This window comes from Metopolophium dirhodum, chromosome 1 (assembly GCF_019925205.1).
Source record: "Metopolophium dirhodum isolate CAU chromosome 1, ASM1992520v1, whole genome shotgun sequence".
In the NCBI taxonomy this organism is placed as follows: Eukaryota; Metazoa; Arthropoda; class Insecta; order Hemiptera; family Aphididae; genus Metopolophium; species Metopolophium dirhodum.
Genome location: NC_083560.1, coordinates 23,607,468 through 23,631,144, shown reverse-complemented (window position 1 = coordinate 23,631,144; position 23,677 = coordinate 23,607,468). Strand labels below are relative to the sequence as shown.

The following is a 23,677-nucleotide window of genomic DNA, read 5'->3' as shown; positions in this document are numbered from 1 at the left end:
GTAGGTACGTAAATTATAATTGTTTTAGGTATCTACGTGATAATATTATGCCATGATATCTCACATTTGAACTTTTATTTAGTTTGAAAATATACAGTAAATCGACAAAATATCGACAACATTATAGTGAAATACAGTGCAGTGTAACGGACGAACATGAAAAATGAAATAGCTTTTTTTTCTAATATATAAGTATATTTTTTTTTTTATGATTGTAACGTTATATTTGATAAAAAAAACTCTTGAAATTTGTAAACGTAATTAAAACGGAAAGTGATAATCAAAAATAATTTAATACTGCAAAAAAAAAACATAACGATTAACAAAATATATTATGTATCATTAAACAAAACATAACGCAAAACGTTATTTATAGAATATCATTAAACAAAAAATAACGCAAAACGTAATTTATAGAATATCAATGATCAAAAAATAACGCAGAGAGAATTATTTCTAAATCTATGTATTTAAAAGGTCTATTGGTTTTGTAGAAACATTTATTTCATGCAAACAATCTAAGAATTGATTATGTTATATTCCATATCCGGAAATAACTACCCGCATTAGTTATTATTTTTAAATTTAATAGGTATTAACACTATTTTAAATAACGATAAATGCAAAACTTGTATGACATTTTAGTTTTAAATAACGATAAACGCAAAAGTTGAAAAACGTTTTAATTCTAAATAACAATAAACGCAAAAATTGTGTAACGTTTTAATTGCAAATAACATAAAATGGAATTTTTTTTTCAAATACAAGACCTTGCTTGAGAGCAGTACATCTATTGCTTATTTTTTATAATACCAAAGACAAAAAAATGTTAATTCAGTTTTGTTTTTGAAAAAATTCAAAACTACTAATTTTTTCCTATATTTGAACTAGATTATTTTTACAATTTTTTAAAATATCAATATTTTTTTGCAGTACATTAATTTGTTACATAATATTATAATAGTAAAAACTAATAATTAATAACTTTTTCGAAATATTCTTTATAGGAATTTCCTGACACTGAAGTATATTTTATAAATAATTATTTCATAACCAAAAATGTTCATCATTTTTGACATACCTACGTTTAACTTGTATATTTTTTTTTTATTTGTAAGGTCTTTCTATTACACTCTGTATAGTGAAATTGATTTCATAAGATTTACAATAAATTATAATGATCGTAATATCGTAAATTTGCTTAAATGTGTTATTAATTAAAATATATTATATTTTAGTAAAAGTGAAGTATAAATAAGTTTTTAAATTTCATGTCTTTGATTCTGAGTGGAGTTTTTTAGATTATTTATTTAATTACTACTTGTGTTGTTTAAATGCCTACTGTTTAATTCATTGTTTGAAACTGTTTAAAATTTAAACTATTTATTCGTATTAAACTGAAATAAATGTTTTTAACAAAAAAAGTTTTTATTTTCAGAATGAAAAAACACACTACCCTTACTGCAGTTGCAAGGGCCAGAGGTCAAATCATAAAACTATCAATCGTTTTCAAAAATTCCGTGAAAAACGACTTAAAAGTTGAGTAATTTGAATCGATTTTCGTTTTTGGCATAACTCTAAAAAAATTAACGTATACACATACATGAAATATCAAATCTTGTCATATTTGTATTATATTTTTTTATTTAAAAAAATTATTTCTAATTTAGAACATTTTTTTTTGTTTTATTTTTCATTGTAATTCAATTTATTTTTAATTATGCTCAAAATATCTCAAAGTATTTTTTTTTTTGTTAGGTATGTAAATTGTATTAGATTTGTGCCAGTTAAATATAGAATTAGTATGCAGTTTATTTTCAATACATTTTTCTTAATTTATTATCTTACTGGTAGGTACTAATTTACAAAGGCTAAATTTAAATTATACTTAATTTCACAAGATACCAGCAAATAATAGTTTAGCAATACATGTATTACTAACTCTACTACCAAATTAATCATCTATACATATATTCTATAATCTATAATATTATACACATTTATTGTAAAAATTCAAAAATAATATTATAATAAATAAACAATCTGTAGTTTGATAAAAATGTTGTTTTACTCTCGATTACACACTAAGTAATTGTAAATCTAATCTGTGGCGTCTCGTGTGATTCACAGTAACTGGGTTACAATTTAGTATTTACAAATATTTTACCCTATCATAATTCATAATATCTATACTGATAATACAATGTTTGACGTTTGTTGTGCAATGTTCATTTTTCGTTAGTACAATACAACAATATTGTTCTATGTTATAATAACGGATGACCATAAGATGCTCATCAATTTTTGAACCACATCAACACGTAATTCGTGCTAACAATTTTATACACATGCAGTTGATCATGGTACAGTGAGCCAGTGACGGTAGTCTAATCTCTAAATAGGTACCTACCTAAATGAATAATCAATAGATGACAAGTCAGTATAGAATATATTTCCCATGATTGTCAGTTATACAACAGATATTGACAACATTTTATACTTTAATATTTAATTTGAGTTCTTCATATATAATTTTCCTATTCAATATTTTGAGTGGCGAATCGTATGCTTATGTGGCCCTTGCCCCCATACCCAATTTTTAACGTTCTATAAAACAAACCATGTTCGTACCATGAATTTACCTATACTCCGTTCAAGATAAGAAGGAATCTCGGTGGCCGATTTGTGCACGGAGGAGTAGCTTTACCACAAAGATGGTTGGCTTGGTAGGCGGGACAAACTGGTGTTGTCCGACTAAAATTGGATCGCCACCGAAGTTCCTTAACGTGATTAAAGTATAGATTCATGACTATAACTAGAGGTGGGAATTTCACCGTAAAAGTTTTAATACTGTATAATATTTTTGTTGAGTAAATTTAATAGGAACTCATCAACATTTTTATAACTAGGCTAACCATTTAACCAATGTACCGCTGCTAACTACAAGTATTATAATTATATATTTTATAAGTATGCATTGCCGCAAACGGCACCCCAACTTATATTAGTTATATTGAACTAAAAATATTGTTTAAACTAAATCAAAGATGATAGTGATAAGATTATTATCTAGACAACCTCATGAGCTTTTTACTATATTTTAATTTTTAAGTGAGTTCTGGGTACTTTAAAATGTACAAACAATTTACAATTTTAAAATACTCATAGCTTGCTTTAAAATTAAAACATAAGAAAAAGCCCATGAGGTTGTCTAGATAATAGTCTTACCTTTAGATTTTATAAGAGGTCAATCCACTCTAATTTTTAAACTAACGGAGCTACACGTGTTCTGCTTTGCGTAGAGTTTGCTACACATTCGCTTACAATACGCCATATTATAATAAAATTGAAGATTTGAAATGGGAATTCTTGAAAGATATTATTAGTTCTAACTTATCTTTAAAAGTTATAATAAAAAATAAAATAATATGGTGAAAAATACTTTAATGTTTAAAATAAAACAAATTAAGAATGTTTAAGCCCAATATATGAACAAAAAAATAAACTTAAATAAACATATAATTTTTGCGTTTAAGATTAAATGATTCACTATTAAATTTTAATTTAAACAAAAAAATAATAAAAAATTTCAAGATTAATAAGTTAATTATTAACATAAACGGATAATGATAATATGTAATATCATTACATTTTATCAATCTTAATTTAAATTTTATTTAGTAACTAACATCTAAGTATTTTTTAATTGATTAACTGATATTTTTATTTGTAAGGCATAACTGCTACAAAAAATCAAAAAATAAAATAATTGAAAACATTTACTATAAGATTTGATACAAAATAAATGTTATTTTTTGAACACATGTAATCCGTATTCATATTAAAATAGTTAAACACCTTTTATATTTCCAGAGGGCAAACTCCATGTGATATTTTCTTCATAAAACTTGATAATCATTTGAGGCCACATTAAATTAGCCTTTTTAGCTGGGATTAATTCCATTTCTTCTATTCCTCTCCACTTCATCAAAATTTCCAATTGGCCATTTAAATCAGTTGCAGTGATAATTTTTTCCGGAATTTTCATATTTGGTTTGTCAGAAAAATCATTGACGGTATCAATATTGTCAATATCATCCTTTGCAATCATGATTTTTTGATGACAAGCTTCTAGTAAACCACTAGTTGTAACTGTTGATTTTAAAAGTGTACAGTCACCACGCCCAATTTTTTCGTTCTTTTTACTTTTCTTTTCTTCTTGTCTTAGTTTTGTATTGAACTCGTTTATTGAATTCTCGCTTTCTCTCTTTCTGGAACAAAAATACATTAATATGTTAATATTATAATATATCAAAAGATATGTATAATTTATTTTAAATAATTTGGTTACATATGACACCAAAAATCATCATGTCAATTGTTATCCATAGGTCATTAGCAAATAAGCATTAATTCAAATAAACGCTGAAATTATAGGTACTTCAATATTTTTATTTTTTATTTAAGAGGACGCTACACAGACATTTGTTGTCTCCGTCAAGTTTGTAACATACCAAATTTTAAGCTCAGCAGATCACAGTTAGCTCAGTTAGTTTAAAAATTAGAGTGAATAGACCTCTTATATAGTTTAAAGATAAGATTATTATCCAGGGTATCTCAGAGGCTTTTTATTATATTTTAATTTTAAAGCGTGTTATGAGTATTTTAAGATATACAAAAATTTTACAATTTTAAAATACTTATAAATCTCTTTAATATAAATAAAAAAAAGGCTAGGATTTGCCAATTTTGCCTTTAAATTGTATAAGAGATAAATTTTTTAAACTAACAGAGCTAAACTTGATCTGCTAAATGTAAAATTGACTCACTTATAAGACGGAGATAGCAAACATGTCTGAGTAGTGTCCTTTTAAGTGCATTTTGATAGAAAAAACAAAACGATTAAGTACCTATACTCAGGGGCAGATTTGGGAAATATTTTGGTGCGGAAAAATATTGTAAATAGTTCGCCTTTTAACTTCTTGATGGTTAGGAACATTTTTTATAGTAACTGATTTGTCATTGAATCGAACAAACAATGTTTTGAAATGTATTCATCTACTACCTACATACTAATAATTGGTTTATAAAATATATTATACATTGGTAATATTAATAAATAATATAGTACATCAATATCCCTAACGTAAACGCATTTCCATAATATAGTGCTATAATGAATAATTTTTTTTAACTATTATTTTGTTAATATTTAATTTAAATTTAACTGTCAGAAACTTCAAGCAAAGCTTTACTGATATTTGCAATTAAAAATGTTACTGGAGTTATAATAAACTAATATTTAAAATGCGGAAGATTGATGAAAAAAAATCCATGTGTTGGTTAGTAAAATGTAGGTACTAATTGATAAAAATAAATCTTATTTAATGCCTAAGACATAAATACAAAAGAAAACATTTTTTTTTGATAATATTTTAAATAATATTTTTTAATAGTATATTAAAACATACTACTCAAATACTTTTTAAAAGTATTTTTATACAACACTGACACTATTAATAAGCAAACAAATTGTATTAGCATTCACTGTAATTGATTACAAGAAGTTGAAGAAACCGTTTCAGAAGAATCATACAAATAAATATACCTATTCGCATGATTTATCATAGTAAGCTTTGTTAATTGGTTTTTTGGAAAAACAATAGTTTATTATTATGCATTTTATTGTATCATTTAATAGTATATACCTAATGAATATTCAATACCAACCGCAGTTTTAGGATTGGTCTATAATATTTAACTGTTTCAATTTAAATTTCATTTAGGTTTTACTCAACGCATAGGTAATATTTTTATAAGTGTGCTTAAATGTTAATGGTAGAGTACTAGGGTAGTCTAACATAATATAAGACTTATTCAAATTCTTGTTACTTCCAACAATTTGAAATTTGGGGCCTATGTAGTAATATTTTGAATTTGTTTTTATTCACTATTCAAAATTGAGTATTGATATCACACTCTGAACATCAAAAACGCATTAACTAGGTAATGATATGATAATCACATAAAAAAATTATTTAATATTATTATTTATTAACAAATTACTAAAAACAATATTTTAATTGCTTAATATATTTTGTGAGGTATATATTATATCTATTCTGGGGTATTTAGATTACAGTATACACAGTACAGTGCATACTATATATTTCCATCCAAAAATATAGTAAGCACCTCCCTACCTACCCATATAAGTTGCATCCAACCACTAAATAAGCACAAGAAAGGTGTTTTTTTATTTTCTATTTCGTTATCAAAAATTGTATTTAAGTGATAAAACACTTAAAGAAAAATAATTAAAAACAGATTATTGAATAGGGAGCAATCCATCGGGAATTCACGGTGGGCCAATGCACCACTGAGTATTGAGTACTGGGCCACGACGGCCCGTTTGGCGACGTTACATTTATAAGTTATTTTACGTATTATATACTAATTTTGAAACTATACCCAAGCCCCAAATTCTGACTTCACCATCATTTTCAGCGTACTTAACTTCATAAATTTCAAAAAAAAAAAATGCAAAAAAAAGGTTTCTCGTAATCTATAAATATACCCGACAATCGTCTCCTGGATCGCCAACCGTCCGGCGTCCGCACACAACAATATGGGTACCTAATGTATTAATTATTTTTTATTTGTTAGCGGACGTGGACGCGCGCGCGAATAGTTTGGCCGTGACAACATTGGTACGCGTATTCTGAAATGCTCAATATTGTGCTTCTGGCTGAGCACAACTACGCAAGTGTAAAATACAAACATTGGACCATAAACAGTTGAGATTCGCGATCGGAATATCGTTTATCCACCGTATATTCCAAATGGTTTTCGACATATATCAAACGTTATTTCGTAACCAGCATAAAATATTTGAATGATGGCGGCAGAAGGGTGGGGGGCGGCGGCGACGCCATTTTGAACGATGATGTATGGGTAACGTGTATAATTTTTTGATTCGATTTCGAGAAAATGTACACGGGTCAACTTCCGCCTAGCTCTCGCGCGGTCTGTCTCGACGATATGTGAACAGCGAGCGCAAACGATGAAACCCACGGGTAAAAACCGAGTGAACGGGAGGTGGACGGCCGTGCACGCACGTGAATATTAGTTGACACTCACCTTGAAGACATATCGAAGGAATGAATCGACTGGAAATGAATGCTCAGCGTCGGGAAATACCACTCAACCACTCGTCAGGATCCGTGAGTACGAAGGAGCGTGGCCACTGGAATGACGGCGACTGCTTCGGCTGCGATGTAATGTGGTTAGCTGTTTGGACCGGTGAAGAGCGGACAGACGTCAGACGACGAGCGGAGAGCAACAAGTGAAACGACAGCCTCAACAAAGAAACGGCGACGCCTGAATGGAAGAAAATATATCGACGTCAGTAGCGGTATAGTCGCGGTAGTGGTTACGCCTACGGCCCTCGAACTAAGACATTGTATATTATTATACCGGACATGGTAATACGACATCTCGCAGCGATTTGTTTGCATCATGTTATCATTTGATAATAATATGATAAGACATCGTGAGATATGTTGATATTCATTTCTAAAATTTAAATAAATAATTTAAAATCCAAAACTACGACAAGTAAGTTACTTATTGTAAAAAACTAAAAGCGATGTCTAATTTATAGTTTACACTACAGATTAATGATTATAATGTGAACATTCTATATGATCTGTGTTTATACTTTATAATTATAATGACGGTTGGATCAGTACGTCTTGTATTTTACCTATCAATTTATGAATTTTATGGACTACAGTTGTCTTCAAACGTAACTGCACCGCTATTCATCAGTATTTAAAATAATAAATATTCAGTTATCATATATTGATATCTAAACAAATCTCCTCACTAAAGGTTAAATACGGTCTGATTCAGGACCGTGCCGTCCTCAAGTATGTCGTATCTATTCTTTATTAATTATCATCTATAATCTCAAGTCGTGTTTATTACGATGATAAAACTTATCTAACCTTTTTTAATATTTAAAGTCACCACGCCTCGCTTGTCATTAAAAACGTATTGTTAACCCGTTCACTTATCCAAAGTCAGTTATATTAGAAACAACTGTTTCATGTAGACAAATGAGAGGAAGACACACATTTGACAATATTGCTGAATCTATATACAAAGCACTGAACGAATTTAAAATTCAGAATAAAACAACATAAAAAGTCACTGACAATGCAGCAAATTTTGTCAAAAGTTTTAGGTAATTATGATTATGATTATTATTTTATATGCATTTGTTAATAATTACTGAATAAATTAAATTATGAACTCAAATAACAATCTTACAATTATTAGTTATAACTTATAATTCATATTTTAGTTTATAAATCAATTAAAAATGTTGTATATTTTTATTTATGCTATGCTGACTCTTTTATAGATTTTGTTGGAAACAATTTTGTACTTACAGTATTTAAATAATATATTTAATTTTTGTTCAACAACACAGATATGCAATATGTACATTAATACTTAATTATATAGTTATATCACTTTATAGTAGGTAAGTATTTAAAAATGATATTTGTGATTTTTCTTTTTTAATATTAAAATTTTAGCATTTATATTTATTTAATATAATTTTTCTTATGATTCAGAATAATAATTTATAAATTATGAGTTAAGCATTTTCAAAATATATTTTTTTTAAAATATAACTTATAGGTAAATTAATACTTAAATATAATTGATATAAGATAATAAAATAATATAAATACTCAATGATTATTTTGGTTTCAATTGACATTAGCTTAAGAGACAATTGATCCACTTGTCACAAATTAATAGATAGGTAATAATATTTGAGACACTGATAATTTAAAATAAATATAGTATATTAGTATCTATATAATTATTAACTAAATATTTATATAAAGTATAATAATTGTAGGTACTTACATGTATATGCCAACATACAATTTAAATATATTTTTATAAGAATATTTATAAAGTAATTTATAGAGTTGAATAATTTAGAGTTTACCTAGATTATTAAATATTTAAACAATAAACATTTATTTATATAAGAAGCTGCAAATTTTTATTGAGCACTAAATATAGTTATAACCTATAAATTATAAATTAAAACAATAATTTTTCTTAGTATATTTAAGCAAAAAAAATATTTTTATTTTCTAGAGTATACAGTTATGATGATGATTGGTGTAACTGAAGAAAATGAAGTCTCTGTAGAAATAACAAATACTCTTGAAAGTGAACCACCATCTGTTGATAATTTCTTAAGAATATTGTTACCCACTCATCAACACACAACAACAACAACAATGCACACACAATGAATTTAATTGATTCAATTGATATCAAAAATGCTGAAAAATACCTTGTAAATAACACAATCAGTAAGAGAGTATTCAAAAGTGCCAAGCAATTTTTAACAAACAAAATTAGTCTACTTTAAGTGCAGATATCGTAAAATATCATCTTGGTCGTTATCTCATAACGTCTAATCCCACAAGGTATTTTCTAATTATTTTTCTAATATTTTGCCTTAAAAAAAAAATTAATTATTAATAAATAATAATATCATATGTTTTATGTTTAGATGGAATTCATAATATGATGCTATAAAATCCATTGTTGCAACGGTCTACTATTTCAAGACTTCGGGGAGTCTCATTTTTAGAAGAATGCTGCAATGTAAATTTTATGCATAAATACGCATATTTAATAATTATTTTCTAATATGTTTAAAATATATTCTAAAGATTATCTTATATTTTAGGTCATGAAACCTGTATCTAGAGCTTTAGACATATTGCTGGGTGATAAAAATATATTGGGATATTTGCTCCCTACTATTAATTCAATACATAAATCGTTAAACAATATGAAAAATATAGTTTTTTGCAAACCATTGGTAATTTCTTTTAAGAGAGGATTAATTAAAAGGTAATACATTTTTTTGATTTAATTGATAAGTTATTTAAATAGCAAACATTTAAATTTTTAGAACATGAATTACTTGAATTCTAATATGTTTTCATTTTTTGACACTGATTAATAACACATTATACACATATTAATAATATTACTATATCATAAAATGTTAAACTAAAACTTTTAAAGCCTTAATGGTTGATGGTGATATTTATGTTCTATTGATTTGTTAAAGTGTGTTTGGAGATGTAGTAGTGTGTATCTGTTAATAGTGTTATTAGGTGGAGTGAAAATCATTGATATACCTGAATGTTTTTGTAAATTTGATGGTTTAGCTTAAACCCTATAGTTGAATATGTAATTCCAAATGGGTATTAATAATGTTATTAAAAGATAAATTTGTTTTTAAGATCGATATTTGATTTTTTTATTTAATAAGAATTAGGGGTTTCTGTGTCTATGGTTGAGTTATTTGAATCGTATGAATTGAATATGGTTCAAAAAAATTAACTGTTTACAATGATAAAAAAAAGTAACGTTATTTGTAACGCATTACTTTATTACCTAATGAAAAAATAATATAATGTGATAAAAATAATTTTAGGTAACTTAATTGTAATTTAAATATAAATATTTGAAGTAACGAGTAATGTAATTTCATTACTTTTTAAAAGTAATTTACCTTACACTGCATTTACATGTTACAGGGAAACAATACATTTTATAATAAAAGTATGTTGTAATATAAATATTGTATCGTCAGTGATCCAAAAATATGATGATTCGAATAATTCATAGTCGATTGGAACAGTAAAAATTAAATAGTAGTTTGTTCTAATAATATAAATTGTACAATAGTCCGTTCTATTTACTAATGGTTGTTTATTGCCACAAATGTAAACTGTAGACTGTATACTGTAATGTAAATGTAGACATATCTGGTATGTAACCTGTGTCGTATATAGTATTGAAAGTTCTGTTAAGCGTGTAAAGCAGGTGTAATTGGTGAAGGTGTTAATTAATTCTGTTGGCAACTCATGGACCCTCTGCTTTCCTGTTTATTGATTTGTTTAACCTAGTTATAGGAATATTTTATTAAAACAAAATTATAATTATTATATTTTATTGTATTATTATTATTAAATGATAGCTATTTACAGGTTACATCATACAACACATCTAATAAAACATGTATGTCTAACTACCATAGGTATGAAGATGAAAAACTTTACGACAAACGGGTACCAGAAAGAGAATTATGGTTCCTTTCCAGTCCCACCGTCCACTCCTCGTCTATCCACCATTCCGTCATGTATAAATTGTTAAATGATTGTAATTGTTATTTTATTTATGCTCTTTGTTTTGTCTTCTGTGTGCAATCATTTGCTCGTTCGTTGGCCTCGCGATTATCATTGTTTTTGTTTTGTTGTTCGTGATATTTGTATTATTCGGCCAACGCCCTTTTTTTTCTTCGTATTATTATTTTTTACGTAAAAACTATATTTTATTCGTGTCTCGCTAGCGGTGTTTTTCGTCGTCGTTTTTTTTTGTATTATTTAAGTCGCATTGAGCGCATAGTATTTATTAAAATTATTATTATTATTCTGCGATTCATAAGTATTATTATTATTTTGAAATTCATCAATCAAAGAGATTATATTATATACTATTATACACATCCGTGAACGCACAGATTTTATTGTTCACTACATTCAAATAAAGACCGTCTTAACCCAACGCACGTCTTAAGGTACTGTTAAATTTATATTACCTCCTCTCATCTGCTCAACATAGTCAGTGTCTCCCGACTATTGTGTATTGCTGTCCTGGAGTCCACGTCACGATCAATGAGAGTGCCGACGCGTAAGTCCGCCAGCAACAAATACGTTGTGTGAGAGGCCGCCCAGGTCGTCCAGGTCGACACCTACCGAGTGCTCCAGTTCAGCGTCCTCTCAAGCCCTCATTAGGATTAAGTAGTCTTAAGTATTCTCCCTGATTTTGTGAGCTCTGTGGTCATTGCACCAAACCGAATCGATCACAGAGACACCCCCCCCCCCCCATAATTAACTTGCACCATCATCATTCCTCGTTAGATCCCTCCCGCTCCTCGTCGTTGTCGTCGTCGTGCGTAGAATTGCCTATCCACCATAAGATCAGACGAAGGCACGTTTAGTAGCCTACCCAGCGAAATTGCCGGCGTTAGTGATTACTTGGGCCTACTTAATTCGAGAAATTGTGCTCGGGCATCACCGAGTGGTCCTTCGGGTAGCCCCTGCTTTGGGCGTTAACACCCGGCAAAACCGGGACGTATGGCAACCCTACATAGACTATGATACAACTAATGGAAATTTAAAAATTTAACTACATTCATATAAAATGAGGTGATTAGAACCATATTGAAAATATTATTTTCACAATTTAACATTATTTTATTGACTATATTTTTTCAATACAATATTATTTTATTCTTAATTTTACTATACCTTGTATAATATGCATATAACTGATATGTCTTATTTTTATGATTTACCTTTTAAAAGGTTATTTTTTTTTTAATTTCTATTAAAAACTATTTCACATTAGTTTTGAGTAACTGTAGCAAGTTAATAATCATAATTTTAAATATACATAGTGCCTAACCTATAAGTATACATCTAACATATTGTGTTTTTTAAATGCATACTAATTGTACAACTTTTTTTCACTTATATTATTTAATTAAAAACAACTTAATTCAAAATTGCAAATCTCACATATTACCCTATTTTGTATATTTTATAACCACTTAAAAAAATTAAAATAAGGATACAGTTTATGAAATTTTATATAGTTACTTACATTGAAGTATTTTATAATAGAGAATCTGATATTTTCATTTGTAAGGCATAACTGCCACATATAATCAACACATTAAATAATTGATAACATTTACAATAGGATTTGATAAAAAAAAAAAATTTTATTTTTTGAGCACATGTAATCTTTATTCATATTATAATAGTCAAACACCATTTTATATTTCAAGATTCATATTTCAAGTCTTTCTTCATAGAACTGAATAACAATTTGAGGCCACTTTAAATTAGCCTCTTTAGCTGGGATTAAATCGAGTTCTTTTACTCCTCTCCACTTCATTAAAAATATCAATTGGCCACTAGCATCAGTTGCACCCATAATTCTTTCTGGAATTTTCATAATTGGTAATTCGTCATTGTCCGTGTCATAATTGTCAATTACATTGTTCTTTTTATTCCTGATCTTACGATGACCTTCTAATAACCCAATAGTTTTAACCGTTGAAGTTGAAAGTGTACGTTTATAGCTACTGCCACCACGCCCAACTTTTTCCTTTCTTTTTCTTTCAGTTTCTTCGTACTCGTTTATTAAGTCTTTGCAATCAAGATTTTCCAGGGGTTCCCAAGTATTATGATTATGATTGTAGCCATCCCATTTAAGTAAATATTCTATTTGATTGTTTCTTGTACGTTTATCTAAAACTTTTTCCACAGAATATTCCTCTTCTTGATCCTCTTCTGCAGCAGTACCACTAGGTTCTATGTTTGCAACGGCTTCTCTAGTTCTGGAACAAAAATACATTAATATGTTAATGATAATAAATCAAAAGAGATATATAATTTATTTTAAATAACTTGGAAAAATGATGACACCAAAAAACACCACGTAAATTGTTATCCATAGGACATTACTTTAAGTATGTCAGCAAATAAGCATTATTTCAAATAAACACTGAAATTATGGGTATATCATATTTTTTATTTTTTATTGAAGAGGACGCTACACAGACATTTGTTGTCTCCGATCTACAAGCTTGTAACAATCTGAATCTTACGCCCAGCAGATCACAATTAGCTCCGTTAGTTCAAAAATTAAGGTTAATTGACCTCTTATACAGTTTAGAGGTAAGATTATTATCTAGGGCATCTCATAATCCTTTTATCATATTTTAATTTTGAAGCAAGATATGAGTATTTTAAGATAAACAAACAATTTACAGTTTTATAATACTGATAAATCTCTTTAAAATTAAAATATAAAGGTAAAACTGGCTTCTCCTAGGCTTTTTGTTATATTTTAATTTAGGTAAATTCCCTCTAATTTTTAAACTAACGGAGCTAAACTTGATCTGCTAAATGTAAAATTTGCGCACTTTTATGAGACAACAAATTTATTATACATTGTTAATATTAACAAATGATATAGTACAACAAATCCCAAACGTAAACAAGTTTCCATAATATAGTGCTACACCTAATGATGAAGAAAATGAAAGTTAATCATCATACCTATTATTGTATCATTAAATATTATACATCTAATGAATATTCAGTACCTTCCACGGTTTTAAGATTGATTTAAATATTTAAAAGTTTCAATATAGGAACTTAATTAAATTTAAGTCTTACTCAACAAATAGGTTATATTATGTTTAAAGTGTGCTTAAATTTTAGTGATAGAGTACTAGGTTAGTATTACATAATATAAGACTTATTCAAATCCTTGTTTGTTCCAACAATTTAAAATTTGGGGTTGTAATATTTTTTTTTTTTTTTTTTTAACTATTCAAAATTAAGTATTGGTATCACAAAAATATAATTGCGTAGGGGGCAATCCAATGTGAAAACTCCCGAAATCCTGGTGGGCCGATCCACTCTTGAGTATAAACCACGTGCGAAAAAATATGAACCACAGCAATTATTATGTTCAATTACTAACAAAAAATAAATAGCATTCAAAGTTAAATAATACTTTGATTGATTTACATATAATTGTTTGTTATTTAAATAGTTAATAATTTGCAAGTATGCTTGTATTGAAAAAATAAAATAAAAATGAAGTTAAACCTTAAAATGAAAATCATACATTCCAAGTAAAATATTGCTTTTACGACACCATTTTAGTTGCATATGATTGTTTGTTATTTAAATAGTTAATAATAAAAGATTGCAGCACCACACTACTAGTAGGTAACACGAAAACGAATGAAAATACATTCATAATATTGAAAAACCACAATTATTTAATTTATTGTTTAATTGACTTCAACCTTTATTCAAAACAATCGTCTTTTGGATCACCGACAGTCCGCACACAAAATTATATGTAATGTATTTATTTTTTATTTGTAAGCGAACGCGGATGCGTGCGCGCGAACAGTTTGACGGCGGTAACGTACGCGTATTCTCATATTCTCAATATTGTTTTTCGGGCTGTGCGCAAACTACGTAGGTGTAAGATACAAACATTAGACCATAAACAGTTGATATCCACCGTATATTCCAACTGGTTTTCGTAATTTTTCAAATGTTATTCCGTAACCAGCATATGATATTTGGACGATGGCGGCGGCGTCAGTTGCTTTTGTGGTGAAGGGGAAGGGTGAGGTGTATCTGAGCGTTTGTGTATGGGTCACGTTTTTAATGTTTTCATTAGATTTCGCGAAAATGTACTCTCGATGATATGGAAACAGTGAGTGCAAACGATGAAATCCGCTTTTAAAAACCGAGTGAACGCGAGGTGTACGGCCGTGTACGCGCGTGAATTTTTAGTTGACACTTACCTTGAAAACATGTCGAAGGAATGGAATCGACCGGAAACGAATGCTCAGCGTCGGGAAAATACCACTCTACCACTCGGCGGGATCCGTAAGGACAGAGGTGTGTAGCCACAGGAACGACGGCGACTGCTTCGGCTGCGTTTTAATGTGGTTAGCTGTTTGGTACTGTTGAGGAGTGGTGATGAGCGGACAGACAACAGACGACGAGCGAGGAGCAATAAGTGAAACGACAGACCCAACAATGGAACAGCGACGCCCGAATGGAAGAAAATAAATCGACATCAGTCGTCATGGTCGACATGATAGCGGTAGTGGTTACGTTTACGAACTAAGACGTTGTATATTATACCGGACATGGTAATACGGTGTCTTGGGGCGATTTGTTTACATCATGTTATCATGTTATCAAAGTAAAAAATATTTTAAATTTCCAACTCAAAATAACTTGCACATTTTCGTGAACTTTACGTATTTTGACAATATCTGAAGTTTAAATACTTATAAAAAAATTGTGATTATGGATTTTAAATACTTTTCAAATAATATCATTGTAACAATATATTGAGAGCCTTGTATTAAATTTTCAGCCATTTTACCAAACAAATAAAATTTTATTGACATTCACAGAAAAAAGAAAGCTATTGAACAATTTTATTTTTGTGTTTTTTTAATATATTTAGATTTCTTTAAGTATAACTTTAATCCAAAGTTATTAAAATTGAAAACCATTGCTAAACATCTATTATTTTACATGCCTTTGGGAATTTGTCATAATTATATATAAAAAACAGCTAAATATTCAAAAATATCAAAAGCTTATAAAGTTCAATTAATAGGTAATCGATTTTGTAATCGTGATTGGAAACTCAGAAATCACACCGCCAAACCGATTTGACTTCGCTACCTACTCTTCCAACCTATAGCCGCTATTGGTGTAACATTTTTGTTATTGTTTATATTTTTAATTTAATATATTGATTTTAGAGATGGTGCGGACTAATTTATTTGAAGAACGTGTATGCTTTCATAGTGATTTCTCACATATTTTACGCCATTGTTTTTAGGCCCTTGAAGTGATGTAAACGGTCGCTTGCCTTTGTTATTAACAGGAATCTCAGGTGAGAAATAATCTCCATGTAGGTACGTACTTAAATTATAATATTATGCACTGAATATATTATTTTGTACCATCGCTTCAAATATAAGGTCTGGTTATATCTAACTATACAGTAGTAGAATACAGTGTATTTTTTACGATGCCAAGTCTGTCTCCAAAAATGTTTTTGCTGTGAGTGGTGGCTATGGAGCATTGTTTATGGCTGCATCATGGTAAATAGTTGATATCACCGATTGCAAATCAAGAGCTTTCTCAGGCAATGAAATCAAAAATATATTATTTATTTATTTGAATTAAATAAGTTCAATAACCAAATAACGACTAATTCGTATTAAATTCACTGAATCACCGTGTTTCAAGTATGATTGATTACATTGTATACAGGACTACCTATAGGTGTAATTATTATTTTTTTTTTTGTTTGGCAGTAGGCTATAATTATTTACCGAAGGTACACTTGCCCACTTTAGGGACTTTGACTCATGTCCCTTGTATTCACTTTTATTATTACATACTTTACAATATAACAAATACAATATACAAATTAAACTTCATTGAAATAATATTTAAATAAACATGATATGCCATGTTGAGTTGGTTTATTTAAATATTGAACTCAATCTTAATTATAATATTATTTTCTGTACATATTGATACTAATTATTAGTCAACGTCATGTTTGTGCACTGACTATCGAGTTGGCTACAAAACCCCATTCTTAAATATAAATATATTTTTTTTTTATTATTATTCAACTGTTAGTTTAGGTTAGTCGTGTGGTATGCATTTGTCAGTTTTGGCTCAATTCTTGGATTTGTACTGAGTATACTGTATAATGAGTTCAATTTTGTATAGTAAATCTACTACTTATTCTTTTTGCCTATCATCTTTTGTTTCCATTGTTGGACTTCTTTAAACGTATATTTTTTTAAAGGAAACAATTGTCATCAAAAAAATATACATTTTGTCTTGTATTAAAATAATTTTTATAATTTTTAATAATAATTACACGAACGTATCATAATGTGGCTAGGTTATAATGTCGCTATTTTTATGTTAAATTTAAATATTGAATAAGAATTAATTAATTTAAAAGATAACATATTTAAATGTTAATACGTATTTTAAATTGTATAAGTTTTAATATTTAACATTTATTTAACTTAATAAGATAAATACTTATTAAAGTTTGAAAATCAAATATTAACTTGATCTTTATATTAATTGTTTAATTTTAACTTTGTATTCATTGAAAATTAAATGTTAATATTCAATTTAAATTAAATATTAATAGTTAATATTGATTTATCATGTATAGGTAGTTAAATATTGAATTTATTTGATGTACAAGGGCACACTCAGGATTTTGATTTTTTTTCTTGGGTAGACTCACATTTTCCTATACTTTCCTAACATACAAAACGTAATCAATTAGAACTAATTTTTAATAATAATTTTTTTAAATTTAATTGTTACAAAATAGTTATTTTCGGAATAACTGAATAAGTGTTTATTATATTAAGAATAAGTAAGAAACTAATTTAATTTAGATTTTAAACTAATAATTAAATTTGAACATGCATATGTAATAAACACAACATAAACATTTAATAAACTGTGAACTGTCTAAATTATAAAACATATTCATACCACAGACAGTCTCGAAAGTCATAATATTATTATTGTTCAGTTATCGAACAAAGGCGATGACTACGCCTTTATATACCGCCTATACATCTATGAAAATGACTTTTAACAAAAAAAATTAATCGTCAATTATTGCCACAAACTTTATCATGTAGGTACAATTGTTAATGTGTACCATATATATGTATATTTCTAATCATACTCTATGAAATCGAAAATTATAATTTTGGAACATTTTCACTTAGTGGTTTTACAATGGTGTTTATTTTATTTTTTTATCCTGTACCTATACAAAATTTCTACCAGAAAGAGTGCTTCAATTTCAACATAAAGAACCTTATCTTTTAGATAATTGGATCAAGACGGTACTTTAAAGAGGTATTTTGTTTAAATTAAATTTTGTACCCTTGAATCCCTCCGAAATATGTTATCCCAGCACTCGGATCAGTTATTTTTCACAAAATTCAATTTTTAACCGTACAGTATTATGTAATTTATTTTGTACAATTATCAAACGGCAGCCCATTGTTTCATAGAAGGTGGAGCACAAAATTCAAATATTTTATCCTACTCTATTTTCATAATTTACCACCTATAACACTTCTATTGGTTCTTAATTTAACTCAAGTCTTGTATTATGTACTAAATTATTATAAACTAGAATCTAGAACATAAATGATAATACGTTTTTAAAATTTTTTTTTCTTTATACCTATATTCATTATTTGACTATCATTCTCTATCTAAGCACAGAATTGTTTTTTTTTTTATTTTTTCTTTTTGATTATTCTTCTTTAGATAGCCAACTTTTTCTCAACTTCCATTTAATGCCATCATGCAACTGTCAAATTTTGGTCTAGTTCTGTTTTTTTTTTATATCGAATTTATGTGCTATAATGTTTTAATAGTAGGTAATAAACTTATAAAAAAATAAATAAAATTTATCAAAAACTTTACATAGTGTATATTAAAAATTCTGCATTTTGTTTATTTCCATGGGGATTTGTAGCTATATCTTTGAGGTCGTCATGCACTTCCCACTGATTTTTATCTCACCATACTATTGACTATTCTTTGGTATTTCTTCGTATTATTAATATTTTTGGAATTTCCTCCAAGTTCCAAAAAACTATTTTTGCATAATTTTGTTGAACATTACAGATTTCAGTAATGTCTCTAGAACTTGTAGATGCTTCAAGTTCTACAAAATACAAGTTAATAAATCAATCTATTTTTAAGAATTTTAGTAATTTATAATAATTGTAGTATGAAGATAATTTATTTTACCTTTTGGAAGTGACAAAAGCTCAATCAATACATGAGATTTTGCATTGACTATGTGTTTTCTTCTTGATGAACATTCAATACAGTCTGTTTCTTCAAAAAAAAAAATATTTATCAATTTCTTCTATTCAATTTCCATCAAAAGCACCAAAAGATAGGACTGGATATTTTTGTACAGTCATGTAACTTTCCGCAAACATTCACTTTTGTATATGATGGAAAATTGTTGAATAGTACAAAATGTTGTTGTTGGATCTGGGTCGGTTGTTTTGTAATTGGTAGCAATTACTTCTTATGGAAAGTAATTAAACACTATTGCAGATTTTAAAATTATTTAAAATTATCCTGTATACTTACCAAATATAACGACTAAATTAAGAGTTAACAACACTGCAGATAGTATAGTTATGGATCTTAAGTTGCCACATCATTGTTTTGTAACAGTTTTCCAAATATATTTTACCAGTTTCATATTGAAAATGTTTGTATTCGCACCCTGTATAAAAATAAAGAATTAAAGTTAGAAAAGATTTATAGCAAATAATAACAATTTAAGGTAAGGCAGGTCACAAGATTTCTTCTCGTGTTTTAAAAATACTTAACCAACATTTATAACTGTTTGGGAGTGCATAAAACTTTTGGTGTATTTTATCACATTTTATACCACAATAACATTTTCAAACACAATGTTTTTGGTAAAAATGAATCAAATCTAATTTATTACTAATAGCAATATAAAAATATACTTATTAGTATAAGCTCTTGGCTCATAGACTGTCTTCGCTTAGAATCGTTTTTTAATATGCAATGATTTATCATATAAATTACAGTGACTAACTGACACATTGACAAGGTAGGCACAATAACTGCCTTACAGTAGAGTGGTTACTTATTTCCCCCCATTTTTTGAAGTATTTTTCTTGTTTTTTAAGAGGTTTAAGTTCCTGCCATAATCATAATATTTAATGTAATTATAAATTCTTGTAATACAACATATATGTAGCATAAATTTATTTCAAATAATTGATTTAAATTATATAATATAATAGGAAAAACAATGTATTAAAAAAAAATTCTATAAACTAATTCACTTTGTCTTCTTTTTTTCTTTCTTTTTATCTTCTTTATACTCATCGTAGGTTAAGTTATTCTTAACTTTCTAACTTTCTTTACTTTTTGCCATTTGAGTGGATTACGAGCATAAATAGGCCAAGGTGGAATTGTCAGCTGAAATTTTTTTTGAAGAAATTAAGTATTTATAGTTTTTAGTTATTGTTATAAAAGTGGTTCACTATATTTTTAATTATTAATTATTTTTTTACAATTGTAAATAAAAAATTTAAAAATGATAGTATGTCATTAGTTTCAAACCAAATAACACCAACACCACCATCTGACAGACACTGTATAAATTATTAAATATTACATTATTTGATAATTTGATATGCATGATAACCATTTATCATGTATATAATATAAAATATGAAATTTTAAGGTTGAATAACTAAATACAGTTAAACAAGAGGTTTGGGTCACCAATACTAAAACTATAATATTACTGTGACGATCGACTGTTGTTATTATTATTATTATTATTATTATTATTATTATTATTATGTATGCAATTGGGTCTAGCCAGTTTAAAACTTAAATAAATAAATAAATATACTTCACTTTCATAAATTTTTTTACTGAATTATTGGTTTTTCAATTGTTATCATCATATATTAATAATATGTATCAATTAATTCACTTACTAAAGCAGAAACAAAACTTCCAATTAATGTTAGACCAATTGTGATTGAAAATTGCTCTTTAAAATATCCCAAAATAAAACCAACAATCTGTCAAATATACAAACAAATAAAATATTAATATTCATAACATTTTAATTTGTAAGTATAATAAAAACTTACCCCACACATAGTAATAATAGTTCTATACAAATATTCCGCATGTTTTTGTCCTACCAAGTCCTAAAAAAAATATATTCATCACTAAACAGTTATATTTAACTTGAATTCAAGAATTTAATACAGGTAGGTACCTAACAAAAAGTTGATTTATATTTATAATTTCACAGTGCACAAATGCCAGGAATATAAAATCTATTAAGTACTTAACGAATACTTCATCACAAAATATATGTATTTGAAAATAATCTTGGTTTCAATAAAATATTAGAAGAATCTTTAGAAAAATCAGGGCTTACTTTAATATGCTTGAACATATTTTGCGTTGCTGTAATTTATAAATTTGGTGGGAGGGATTGTGATCACTATTGTGGGTAGAGATGGTGCATCAAATCAAATATATGCGCACTTCTAAAAAATCTTTAAAATATGCCATGATCCTAATACTAAACAATTTTAGAATCTTGATTCTTACCATATGCCATTTCCAAATTGATAAATTATCGAACATTATGGGAACTCACAAATAAAATAATATACTTTAATATATTACAATTCTCAGTTCTCAAGAAAATATTTTGATAACCCACAAACAGTTCTTGTTAATATATTATAATCATAGAAATGTTAATAATTTTACTCTAAATAAATTGTTAAATAATAACTTACAATCAGTAATCTGTGTATCAAGTAATTCAGATAAGCATTTTTTTTTCAATTTCAGTACAAGTGCGCGATGCCTTGATTCAGTTTTACCAACCAAAGTTGGGCCATATTCAGCTGGGCCGTAGTGCGAGTGGGCCGTCGTCGCGCGCTCTAGTTCTTGGTAGTTGTTAATCGCGCCCCAAAGACCTAAAATCTAATGGACAGCGCTTCCCGCACTGCGTCACTGCCTTTCCCTTCGTAATCCAGACGACATAACTGAGAAAGAAAACAAAAAAGATGAGCATATGAGAGAGAAAAAACATGTTTTGGACTATATGTGATGGCACACTGTAACAGCTGAAACCTATCCTTTCTCTCTCAACTAACCCGTCTCGCAATTTCTCTCTCTATGCGCTGTCCATTAGTTTATAAGTCGCGCAAGCACTGACAGTACCGTCATGTGGCCCGTCATTGGAGGGCCACATTGGGAATTTTGAAAATTTTCGGGGGTCATCAAAATCCAAAGTTATTCTTAACATAATATTATATTATAATTGAAAAATAACATAGTGACCTAGTGGAAATAAAATAATAATTTACTAATTAAATTAATTAAATTAATTAAAATAAAATAAAATACAAATTTATAATAATTATAATATAAATAAAATTGCTCTCAACTAATTGCATGAAATTTGGTGTATGATTCGTGCACTTAATATTATACATGCAGGTTCTCAATTTTTGATTTATGAAGTTCACAAATTACTGGACATTTTTCGGCAATTGATTTATGTGAAGTCTCATAATAACGTTTAATATTGAAAACTTAATAAACAGATACTGTCTGGTGGCAAATCAAATAAATAACTATGTACTTTGTTATCGGTTTTTACTTTTTGTTCGTTATCTGCGGCCCGGATAAAATTTGTCCAAGGGCCGTATTCGGCTCACGGACCGCAATTTGGTGACCGCTGGTATAGAGCAAACATCAAATGTTCGCCGACAGAGAGCGCCATCGGTTCCGAATTGGACTAAATAAAATGCATACAATAAAACCCGTAAGCCGACGTTGAAGATCGCACGTTCTCTTGATTTTGAAAAAAAATACTCTCGTCTACCCTCTTATATACATAAAATACAGGTTGTAACAACCGACAAATGAAATAACTTTTGTTCTAATCAATATTTTTTTAATTTTTTGTTTTTTAACACACTTTACAGAGGCTTACGCTACAACACGTGTATATAGTATAACATTTTTTATTCTACTTTTAAGTTCATCGTTCGAACTGACATATTATCGAGTATATAACTCCGAATAAGATGCAATGATAGTGTCACAACCTTAGATATATATACATATATAAAAATGGATATTTTTAACACCACCTCAGGTAGGTCACATGGTATCCACCGTATTACCACTTATATTTTCCTCCATGTAGTTTCGGGACAAGTGTGCGATGTCCGGCATACATATTCATAATTTTTTACAAATAAATAACTGAAACATCATGGTGGTCACAGATAATAACCAGTCCCATGTGC

At 28.1% G+C, this 23,677-nt stretch overlaps 3 protein-coding genes and 2 pseudogenes across 3 annotated transcripts; 1 reads left to right on the top strand and 4 right to left on the bottom strand.

The window, feature by feature from the left end:
* Positions 1–3,766: 3,766 nt before the first annotated feature.
* Positions 3,767–7,430, bottom strand: LOC132934985 (uncharacterized). The gene is made up of 2 exons (XM_061001420.1): positions 7,141–7,430; positions 3,767–4,271 (listed from the first exon to the last, which is right to left on the bottom strand). The coding sequence occupies exons 1-2, from the start codon at positions 7,149–7,151 to the stop codon at positions 3,851–3,853; spliced, it is 432 nt and encodes a 143-aa protein (XP_060857403.1). The 5' UTR covers positions 7,152–7,430; the 3' UTR covers positions 3,767–3,850.
* Positions 7,431–7,563: 133 nt separating this feature from the next.
* On the top strand, positions 7,564–9,623 carry LOC132934550 (uncharacterized; annotated as a pseudogene).
* A 3,295-nt stretch (positions 9,624–12,918) lies between these two features.
* Positions 12,919–15,764, bottom strand: LOC132934984 (chromobox protein homolog 5-like). Its single transcript, XM_061001419.1, has 2 exons — positions 15,524–15,764; positions 12,919–13,525 (listed from the first exon to the last, which is right to left on the bottom strand). The coding sequence occupies exons 1-2, from the start codon at positions 15,532–15,534 to the stop codon at positions 12,973–12,975; spliced, it is 564 nt and encodes a 187-aa protein (XP_060857402.1). The 5' UTR covers positions 15,535–15,764; the 3' UTR covers positions 12,919–12,972.
* Positions 15,765–19,237: 3,473 nt separating this feature from the next.
* Positions 19,238–20,414, bottom strand: LOC132934544 (uncharacterized; annotated as a pseudogene).
* A 241-nt stretch (positions 20,415–20,655) lies between these two features.
* On the bottom strand, positions 20,656–21,992 carry LOC132933578 (signal peptidase complex subunit 1-like). The gene is given in 5 exon segments (XM_060999846.1): positions 20,656–20,729; positions 20,732–20,795; positions 21,326–21,412; positions 21,485–21,544; positions 21,957–21,992. Coding segments are annotated over 5 exon segments (321 nt in total).
* Between the last annotated feature and the right edge of the window lie 1,685 nt (positions 21,993–23,677).